This window comes from Takifugu flavidus, chromosome 7 (genome assembly GCF_003711565.1).
Source record: "Takifugu flavidus isolate HTHZ2018 chromosome 7, ASM371156v2, whole genome shotgun sequence".
Lineage (NCBI taxonomy): Eukaryota > Metazoa > Chordata > Actinopteri > Tetraodontiformes > Tetraodontidae > Takifugu > Takifugu flavidus.
In genome coordinates, this window is record NC_079526.1 from 15561527 (window position 1) to 15572058 (window position 10532).

The 10532-nt window shown below is 44.6% G+C and overlaps 2 protein-coding genes across 3 annotated transcripts; one reads left to right on the plus strand and one right to left on the minus strand.

Moving 5' to 3' along the window:
• Positions 1-1913: 1913 nt before the first annotated feature.
• LOC130528909 (retinal Mueller cells isomerohydrolase-like) lies at positions 1914-6010 on the plus strand. Its single transcript, XM_057038737.1, has 14 exons — positions 1914-2067; positions 2185-2267; positions 2542-2692; positions 2784-2882; positions 3144-3297; positions 3371-3518; positions 3613-3694; positions 3784-3916; positions 4096-4238; positions 4307-4436; positions 4747-4861; positions 5078-5172; positions 5241-5352; positions 5485-6010. The coding sequence occupies exons 1-14, from the start codon at positions 2057-2059 to the stop codon at positions 5649-5651; spliced, it is 1623 nt and encodes a 540-aa protein (XP_056894717.1). The 5' UTR covers positions 1914-2056; the 3' UTR covers positions 5652-6010.
• On the minus strand, positions 5761-10015 carry si:ch211-198n5.11 (methylcrotonoyl-coenzyme A carboxylase 2). 2 transcript variants are annotated; one of them, XM_057038735.1, is made up of 12 exons: positions 9859-10015; positions 9119-9283; positions 8840-9036; positions 8527-8705; positions 8347-8427; positions 8018-8196; positions 7728-7935; positions 7491-7582; positions 7127-7283; positions 6865-6987; positions 6569-6778; positions 5761-6483 (listed from the first exon to the last, which is right to left on the minus strand). In XM_057038735.1, exons 1-12 carry the CDS (start codon positions 9876-9878, stop codon positions 6397-6399), a joined length of 1698 nt encoding a protein of 565 aa, XP_056894715.1. In that variant the 5' UTR covers positions 9879-10015; the 3' UTR covers positions 5761-6396. The 2 variants fall into 2 exon arrangements, with proteins under 2 accessions (XP_056894715.1, XP_056894716.1); XM_057038736.1 differs by lacking the exon at positions 8840-9036.
• Positions 10016-10532: the final 517 nt, after the last annotated feature.

The following is a 10532-nucleotide window of genomic DNA, read 5'->3' on the forward strand; positions in this document are numbered from 1 at the left end:
ACCAGCAGGAGGCAGTGATGCCAACGTAGGATCCGCACCATTAATATGATAACATTTGAACCGTACCGCTCCTGAGTAAAGATACCCCCTGTGTCTCAGCACGTTAGCTGGGTTTCTTCAATTCTGCCGTTAAAGCACAAAGCATCAATTTCACACCCAACTGCTGTTACCACCCTGACTGGGAGGGAAGCAACACATAGGAGCCAAACAAAAACGAAAAATTAACTGTAATTAATACAAAGAAAACTGGTTGGTTAGACTCCTGCAGTCTGTTCACAGGCAGATTAGCTGCGAGAAGAGGAACCCTGCTGAGCAGGTGCCTTCAGCAAGGCGCTCAGGTGTGTCACATCACCTGATCACCGTCCACGACCCTTTATACATATATACACGACTACCAACAACCACTCAGTAAATCGGCACAGCTCAAACCAGATATGCTGGTTAGGCATGAGGAAGCCTCTTGGGTGGAAGGAGCATCATCTTAGAATCATTCTATTTGTTTCCAACCACAACAGACCTGATTCCTTCTCACCTCCGACAAAACGACAGACTGTAGCGATACGTGAACTGACCTGAGAGTCTCCAGTTCACAGAGTGGATTCAGAAGAAGATCAGAGAACAGCATCACCACTGAATCCTGCAGCTCGCTGTGACTCAGGTCCAGGACTCTCACACGGGAGGGGTTGGACCTCAGAGAATCGCAGCTGAGCTCTGACAGCCAGCAGCAATTCAATCTGGAGACAGGGCCAACGAAACAGTTAGAATCGGATGTGTTCACTCTGTAAATGAATGGAGAACCACCTGTACAGGTACATGAACTGACATGGAAGTCTCCATTGAATTGGTTCTGCAGATAAGTGCTAGTATAGACGATGATGAAATGCAAGCGTTCCCATTAGTGTCAGTATCTCAGGGCAGCTGTAATACAGTGGCATAGTTATAATCCAGTGAGTGGCTTTGCATCAAAGCTCCTTTGACATTTGATCTTTGAGGTTAAATTAAAGCTGAAAATGCCTAAAGATCATGGTCCGATGACTCGGAGTCACTGAGTTCCACACCTCATAACTTAAAGTGGCTGTTTCTGAGTTGTGATGATTTGAAAGATAAAACAAGTTGCTTTTTTGTTCATTTGTGTTACCTTCCATTTTCTGATGAACCAGTGGAGTCAGCACCAGTCAATGATATTTGATATTTTAATGCTTTTAATGCATTTCTGGGAGCATTTTTTTTGTTGGTTTTTCCAATTTTCCTTCAAGGCTATTTGAAATGGATCTCATCCCTCCGAGTTTCTTGTGTTCCTCCATATTTCATCTCATCTTCAACATCCTTGAGTCATTTGATTTCTTTCTTGGATAAAATCAGCTAATTTGTATCTAATAGGTGTGATACGCCCTAAAATGTCCTTCTGATAATAGTGTTGGATGTTGGATGTTAAAAAATAAACCTATCTGTGTGCTACTTTTTGCTCTTGTTGCCTTTTAGATTCTGTTTTGGAACACATTTGCTCCGAGTATTTTTTGATTTCTACCATTTCTACCATTCTTCTGACCCTTATTTTGCTTCTGGGTATTTACAACAGTGGTCACACACGTCAGAACAAGACTAAAAAGGCTGAAATTATTTTGTTTTCCTGCTGCCGTCCCTCCTCCCAGCCCACTAAACTGGTTTCATGTGTTTCCCAAAACTGGCCTGGATCTAATTAGTTGAATTCCTTTCACACATGTTCCGAAGTGACTTGGACTTGAATTCAACTACTCAGCTGCATCTGAAGGTGAGTGAGCATTTTGCCTCAAAGCCTGGAGAACATTCTGCCTGGAGCTGAGCTCCAAGCAACTGAAAACAGGAAACAAAGCTGGTTTGTTCAGCAAGGAGGGGGAGGAGGTGAAGATGGTGGAGGAGGAGGAGGAGGACTTTGGGGAGCAACAAACTTGAAAGGGAAAAATGGGACAAGGGGGAGGGATGGAAAAAATTAGGAAAATGAGGATAGATTGAAAAGTGGGTGTGGTCTGAGGTCTCCTATTACAGGCTGCTACTGGTTCACAGCTCAGAGCTCAGCATGGCCAGGCGGTAAGCAAAGTTGTTTTTCTCACAGTTTTGCCTGTTTGTGGGGGAACAAACTCAAACTTTTGAGGAAACACAAGAGGAATTTTTATTTGACGCTACTCTCTGTCCTTTTGTCGTCAGTGTGGAGCATCCCGCTGCAGGCTACAAGAAGATCTTTGAGACGGTGGAAGAGCTGAATGAACCCATAGCTGCTACAATTTCAGGTAGGAAAAGGTCACCACCAAACTTTTACGTGACCTCCTCCTCAGACACACACACGCACACGCACACGCACTTTGATTTCAGATGTTGCTGAGAAACATTACGATTTAAATGTCATTATTTCATTCATCCTTTGAAATACGGCATCGTTTACAACAGCTGAACTCACACAACTGAACACTTGCAACACTTACGACACTTGACGTTTTGGGAAGTTCAAAATACCTTTAAAATGTTTCCTAGTGCACGTGTTCAGTGTTGTATGCCTTCATGTAGGCGTTATACCAACATGGCTGAGTGGCAGCCTGCTCAGGATGGGTCCGGGTCTTTTTGAGGTGGGGGACCAACCTTTCCATCACCTGTTTGATGGACAGGCTCTAATCCACAAGTTTGACCTGAAGGATGGGCGGGTGACCTACTACAGGAAGTAAGGAAGCTCGTCTCTGACTTGGGGAACAATGAGAGTAAATGTTACTTGGCGCTGCCTTCAGCCGTTAAAAAGTGTGACGTCTCTGCAGGTTTATCAGAACAGATGCGTATGTTCGTGCAATGACGGAGAACAGAGTTGTCATCACGGAGTGGAGCTGCACTGCAGCCTACCACACCCCATGCAAATCTTCTCCAGGTCACTACTCACTAACCAGCTTAGCTTACAGCTGATCCTCAGTCTGCGCAGGTGCTGTTGCAGCTGTGACCACAGTAGGTTAAAGCATCCGACCGTCCGTGGTTGAGACAAGATGGTTTTAGGAGCAGAGCACCTGGAAAATGGCGTCGTCTTTGGATTCAACAAATGAAACGAGTTTATCTGAGTTTAAGTTTTTAATCCTTAAGGTGTTTAGAAGGCTGGAATGACTGAAGTGATTCTGCAACAGCCCATTTTGTCTCTCCAGATTCTTCACTTACTTCAAAGGTATTGAGGTGACTGATAACTGCCTGGTGAACATCTACACAATTGGTGAAGACTTCTACGCCGTCACAGAGACCAATTTCATCACCAAAGTGGATCCTGATTCTCTGGAGACTTTAAAGAAGGTTAGAATTGCTTCACAGATGATTCCCATTCGGTGAGGATTTCTCTGTGGTGTAAATTTGGTTGCTTTGCCAGGTGGATCTTTCTAAGTACGTGTCGGTGAATGGCATCACTGCGCACCCCCACAAAGATCCAGATGGTACGGTCTATAATATTGGTAACTGCTTTGGCAAAAACATGAGTTTGGCTTACAACATCGTCAAGATCCCCCCAGCTCCGAAAGGTAGAGTCCAAATGAACCTTTCCTCATCTGAACACCAGCTAATAATGTGAAAGTGGTATTTTTTTAAATGTTTTATCTATTCCTCTGCTTACAGACAGTACGGACGCCTTTGAAAAGTCCCAGGTTGTGGTCCAGCTGCCCAGCAGCGAGAGGTTGAAACCCTCCTACATCCACAGGTGAACACACATCAAGGTGAATTCCAGATCAGGCACACGTGCCTAAAGTTGTCGGTGCTTCCACAGCGTCTGTGTTTGTCTCGCTGCAGTTTTGGAATGACTGAAAACTATTTCGTGTTTGTGGAGCCACCCGTGAAGATCAACCTGCTGAAGTTCCTGTCAGCTTGGAGCGTCAGAGGAGCCACTTACATGGACTGTTTCGAATCCAACGAGACTCTCGGGGTGGGTGTTGCTGGTCAGCTGCAAGTTTAACGTCAAAGTTTTTAAAAAGGAAAAATTAGAAACAGATTAAACAAACTGTGTGGGTGTAAAAAGGTAACTTCAGAGGTGAAATGTACCTTCAAAAACCCAACAGTTACTGTAGCTGCAGGTTCTGTGTGTGTGTGTGTGTGTGTGTGTAGACATGGTTCCATCTGGCCACGAAAGAACCAGCAGAATATTTAAGCAGCCACAAGTTCAGAACATCAGCCTTCAACGTCTTCCACCACATTAACACCTACAAGGACCAGGACTTCATCGTGGTTGACCTGTGCACATGGAAGGGGTGCGTGCATGTGAATCCATGTGTGTGTGTGTGTGCGTGTGTGTTTCTCATTATCTCTCCTCCCCCAGTCATGATTTTGTGTATAACTACCTGTACCTGGCCAACCTGAGGCAGGAGTGGGAGGAGGTGAAGAAGGCAGCGATGAGAGCTCCTCAGCCTGAGGTCAGACGATACGTTCTGCCGCTGGACATCCACAGGGTGAGTAAAGCCTTACCAGTGCTGGCGAAGCTACACTGGAGCTACAGTGGAGTCACAGAAAAGCCACCCAGGATGTGGAAACACAACAGTAGTCACAGCTGGTTGAATATCCACTCACTCATCCTTTTGGATCTAAAGAGACTTTTTAGTTGTGAAACGCCCAGGACACTAGAGGGCGCTGTGTGTGTGTCTGCGTGTGTGTGTGTGTGTGTGGTGTGTGTGTGTGGTGTGTGTGTGTGTGTGTGTGTGTGTGTGTGTGTGTGTGTGTGTGTGTGTGTGTATTTACACATGTGCTTGTGTGTATTATTAGGAAGACATGGGCAAGAATCTCGTGTCTCTGTCCTACACAACAGCAACTGCTGTCCTCCGCAGTGATGGAACCATTTGGCTGGAACCTGAAGTTCTCTTCTCTGGACCCCGACATGGTGACAAGAACACACACACACACACACAAATGTTGAAATGTATTGGTTTAGCTTCAAATTTACATTTTTAGGTTTAAGCCATAATTATCACACTTGGTATTAATCTTGAAATAAAAATGCAAAGGAAAGAACTGAAAATGTCCAGATAAATGTAAAAGGTTTCCAGGCAACAGCCCATTTTTAGTGACCTAAACAAATCTCAATTCTGTCCTTCAGCCTTTGAGTTTCCACAGATAAACTACTCCGAGTACTCGGGGAAGATGTACCGCTTCGCCTTCGGCCTGGGACTCAACCACTTTATCCCCGACAGGGTGCGAAACAATTGCGATCTAGATAAAAAGTGAAGCTTTTCTGTTCTGACGGATGATTATTGTCATAGATCATGAAGCTCAACGTTCAGACTAAAGAGATGCGAGAGTGGAGGGAGGAAGAGTGTTACCCATCAGAGCCGCTGTTTGTAGCCACGCCAGGGGCCACGGACGAGGACGACGGTACGATCAAAGATACTTGAGTAGAACTGATCATAGAACAAAAGACATTAACAAAGGTTCCCACCATCACCTACAACCCTGTGTGTATACATGGGACACGCCCATTTTCACCCACCTGTCTTGGGGCCGCAGGTGTGCTGCTGAGTGTCGTGGTGAAACCAGGTGCAGACAGACCAGGTTCCCTGTTGGTGCTGGATGCCAAAACACTGACGGAAGTGGGCCGGGCCGAGGTCAGCGTCAACATCCCCGTCACCCTCCATGGCACCTATACCCCAGCACCCCGGCCAAGCCAACTTTAACACAGGTGTTTCCCACAAAGCTCCAGCTCCAGGAAATCCGTGCTCACCTTGACAGCTCGGCCGTTCCAGCACCTGTTGGCATGTTTAAGCGTCTTTTTCCACACAACTGTAGCATTTCAGCAGATTCTTTTATTTCTGCATTTGTGAAACATTCTTCAACACAGCAGCATCTTTACATTCATTAAATGATCATCATTGTATTTAAACTTTTTTTCCCCTTCATAAAAAAATACGAGACCCATATAACATAAGAAATTAAAGTAACTGGCACAAACGCATATTTTTATTGTAAATCCCAGTCAAATAATCCTGTATCCGTCTTTCATCTCTTGATCTCTAGTAAAAGATTTTTCACGCCATTTTCCAGACTTTCATTATTGACAACTGTAGACAAACACTTTTAAGCTGAACGTCATCACATTTTGATGAGCAACCTGTTTTCAGCACTCGTGCTCATTAACTCCAACATTACATGCACCAAAAAACAGTAATAATCAACTTTAATTACTGAAGGCACCAAGAAATAGGTTCATCTACTTGAGTCCAGTTAACCTCAGGACAAAACCAGGAACCAAAACCAGTCACATGGCTCCAGAATGGTTTCTGGTCAACATCCTTTTTGAGTTTGTTGCTCCTGAAAATGACATCATCATCCTCATCATCCTCTCCAGGGTGGAGCTTCCGGTAAACCTCCCCTCTCTCAGGGTTCTCTCAGGTGGTTTCCTCCTGAGGAGGCCAGACGCTCTCATATACGCAACAGTGAGGAATGGGCTTTCTCTGTGGACATCTGATACTGCTGCTGCGTGATGATGTCCAGGCAATCAGCAAGAACCTGCAACCGGAGCAGAGCCGACATCATTGCCTCCGGAAGGTCCAGAACCTGTCGAGCTGTTGTGTGTGATGGCGTCTTGTTTTACCTTCCTGGTGTGCTGAGGGAGGATGATTCCATCGTCCCACAGCCTCCCCGAGGAGAAGAACGCAGAGCTCTCCTCCGTTAACATCCTGTTTACATCTTCCACCTGGTTGCTGTCATGGGGAAGCAAAGAGCTGGCGTGATCTGGAGCCGTGATTGAGACTCTGGCGTTGGGCCACATGAACAGGAAGTTAGGGTCGAAGGCCCGCCCACACTGGGGGAAACCAGACAAAGGATTACTGTGCGTCTATACATAACTATACATACTGTATATGTCAGTGACATCATCGCAGAGCTCACCATGGCGTAACTGTCCGCACCGTGGCACCCACCAATCACCACGGTGATTTTGGGGACTGAAGCGCAGGCCACCGCTGACATCATGGAACCCTGAGCCTTCAGACAGTTACTGTTCGTTTCTGCCTGGAAGACACGGACCCCCATTTTATACCCTCCTTTGATTACAAGCAAAATTCCTGGATTCAATATAAAACCGAAGATTAACTGTTGAAGCGAATGCTTTTTTTTTAATGATGTGAAATGTTGTGTTTTCACTGTTTACCTGTGTTGTAGCGAGTGTGGGGGCCGCTGCGGGGGCTGTGTTTTGCAGGAAGATGAGGGGAACATCTCTCTGGTCACACAGCTGAACAAAATGGCTGCCTTTCAGTGCCGCTTCATGCAACAGCTGTCCGTTACTGGCTACAATGCCCACCAGGTGTCTAGTATGCACACACACACACACACACACACACGCACACACACACACACACACGCACACACACGCACACGCACACACACGCACACACACACACACACACACACACACCACACACACACACACACACACACACACACACGTGTGGACAGGTATGAGAATACCAAGAATGAATTACAGTGAATTCTCATTTGCTTCGTGTTATTCTTACCCATAAATCTTTGCAAAGCCAGTTACGAGCGTTGTTCCATAGGAAGCTTTAAACTCTTGGAAGCGACTCCCGTCTGTCAGTCGACTGATGATCTGGACAGACAGACAAAAGCAGAGTTATAAGCTCAGGGATGACAGAAACAGTCACGGAACCATTAAAAATCTCATATCAAACAATATTTTCCAGACACAAAACATTTCCCTGTAGGTAAATGTATTTTTTCTTTTATTTCTGTACCATTTTGACGTCCAAACTGTAGTTGTAGCTCCTCGGAGCGAGTCCCAGAAGCTCCTCTGAACTGTACAGGGGCTCCTCCTCTGCTCTTCGCCTTGCTGGCTCCTCCTCCTCTTCAGGCAGTTGGAAGTTGAGTGTGGAGATGATGTTTCTGGTACAATCATACGCATCCTTCTCTTCTGAGGCAAAGTGGTCCACGCAGCCACTGACTCTGAGAGCCAGAAGATTCCACGACACGAGTGAATCATGGAAGCCAGACCTTTATGGTCCTGACACTGGATTAGCAAACCCACTTGGCATGAAGCGTGGCCCCTCCCAGGTCCTCTGGCGTCACCTCCTCTCCTGTGGCAGCTTTGACAAGTGGGGGTCCACCGAGGAATAGAGTCCCTATCCTGTGCACCATCACGGTCTCCTCTGCCATCGTTGGTATGTAGGCTCCACCTGCTGTGCATGAGCCGCACACTACTGACACCTGAAGGATCGTCAGAAATGTGGGTAATAAAGGAGCAAGAGTTAATTTAAATAAAACATTTTCAGGTCGATATATCATGCTTGCAGACACCCAGGGGATTATTTCTGAAGAGAGAGTGGCTGCATCTCAGAAATGACCTCTTATATTCACCTGAGGGATCTTCATGGCAGACATGACGGCTTCGTTGTAGAACGTCCTTCCTCCCTGGTTCTTATCTGGAAAGATTTCTGACTGGATAATTATTATATCCAAACAAATAACATTAGAGATTACATAAACAGGCAGTGGCAACAATCTCCTGCGTGTGTATGTCTGGGTGTGTGTGTGTACCTGCAATGGTAGAAAAGCTCCCCCACTGTCAACCAGGTAAACACAGGGGAGGCGGTTCTGGATGGCCACTTCCTGTGCCCGTAGCTGCTTCTTGACTGTGATTGGGTAAGCAGTGCCACCTTTCACCGTGGCGTCGTTAGCTATAACCACACACCACAGGCCGTTGATCCTGCCAACACCTGATGGACACATTATAAAAAACGTAGACAACAACGTAACAGCTAGATCATAACAGAGACAAGGATAAATTGTTAAAGTATTGAAATCAATGAATAGGAGGCCGTCTGATATAGTCAAATTTCAGGGTTCTGACCAGTCAGGCAGCCTGCTGAAGCAATATCCCCATACGGCAGACCCAGACCAGCAAATGGGGACAGTTCCAAGAAGTCCTCATCATCCAGGAGCAGGCGCAGCCGATCCCTGACCAACAACTTCCTGTTTTTCTGAGTATGTCTGATGATGGAGCTTTCTCCTCCACCTTTTCTTACCTTCTCACTCAACTCCGCATACCTTTCAAACCGAGGGCACGACTTCATTAATGGCAGGAGAGGGGTTTTTTACATTATTGTGAAAACTGGGCAGTCTAACAAACCTTTTAGAACAGCTATTGCTGTTTTGGAGGTTAGCTTCATACACATGTTGCTGGATGGGCACGAAGTGCTGCTGCAGCACTGGGAAGGCGCTGCGCAGAGCTCGCCGCTTTCTGACAGGAAAGCTTAAACAACGGACAGAATGGTGACGAGGCTGCTCAGATAACCTGCAACACAACAGACAGAACACTGACGTCACACAAGGGAGAGGCTCAAAAGGTTAAAAAGAAAAGGGTTGTTTCATTTGATGACATGATCAGCTGATAAATGACCATCAGCAGAACTAACTATTAATGGTTGAGTGGCTAAATTAATAAAATAAATTCTGCAGCTATGAAATTAACCAGATAAATTTGTGTTAGGTATTCATTTAATTAACATTATCAGAACTGGAGTCCAATTGCAACATGGTTCCTTTATTTTGACAACAAAAATCTGAAATCTAGATGAAATCAAGTAGTTTATGTTAATCAAAGAACTGAAAAATGCAGAACATTAGTTGATACATTCATATCAAGGGAAGTTTAATTTCCATCTCGTAAATTCACGTTTAATCGTGAACATTAAATATGACCCGCGAAACGTGAGAAGCAGTAGATTTTACATCTGAGGATGTACATCAAACTGCATTTTAAGTGAATATGTGAACAACCTTGAGGTTAGCTTAATGTCTACAACTATCCGAACCAAGGTTTTTGCATGAAAATAAATGAAAAATAAATTTATGAATTGATTCCTTTACCTTGCAATGCAGCGGTGCATCTTTGTTACGGTCTAAAACAATAACTTATAACATATGTTAACAGCTAAAAGAATAAACAAGCCCAGAGGAGCAGCAGCTTTTTCTTCTGGCTCTAAAGGAGGTGAGTCAACCGTTGTTATGTTACATTACCGCCACCTACAGACAGAACTGCGCTAATGCAGCGTTGGCTTAAGGCGTACGTGTAGTTACAATCAATTACCGCTCGGCGGCGCTGTTGTTCTATTAATTATTCAATTTTCATTCTGCAGGCTAAAAAAAATCAAAACTGACTAATATTTAAACTTGTTAATTGAAATACGTTTTAGTTTGTGGCCCCCCTTTTTTTTTTTACAATTTAATGACGTTTAATGTTTTGGGGCGTAATACTTCCTTTTAATTAGCTATGACAGAACCACTTACATACTTAACCATGAACAACTGATTTTTTTTAAAAATAATCCCATAAAAATGATAACAGTAGACATGTACAAAAATAAGTCATAAAAAACTGTCCCCCCAGCCTTTTTTTACAACACTGTTATGAATTCTGTTATCTGTTTATTATTGGCTTTTTCATATTTTTGTAATAGTTTTTTTATCCACACACGCAGTTAAACACGCAAACACCACTTGCTTTTTAAATGTGTATTATTATTATTGATGTTGTTGTTGTT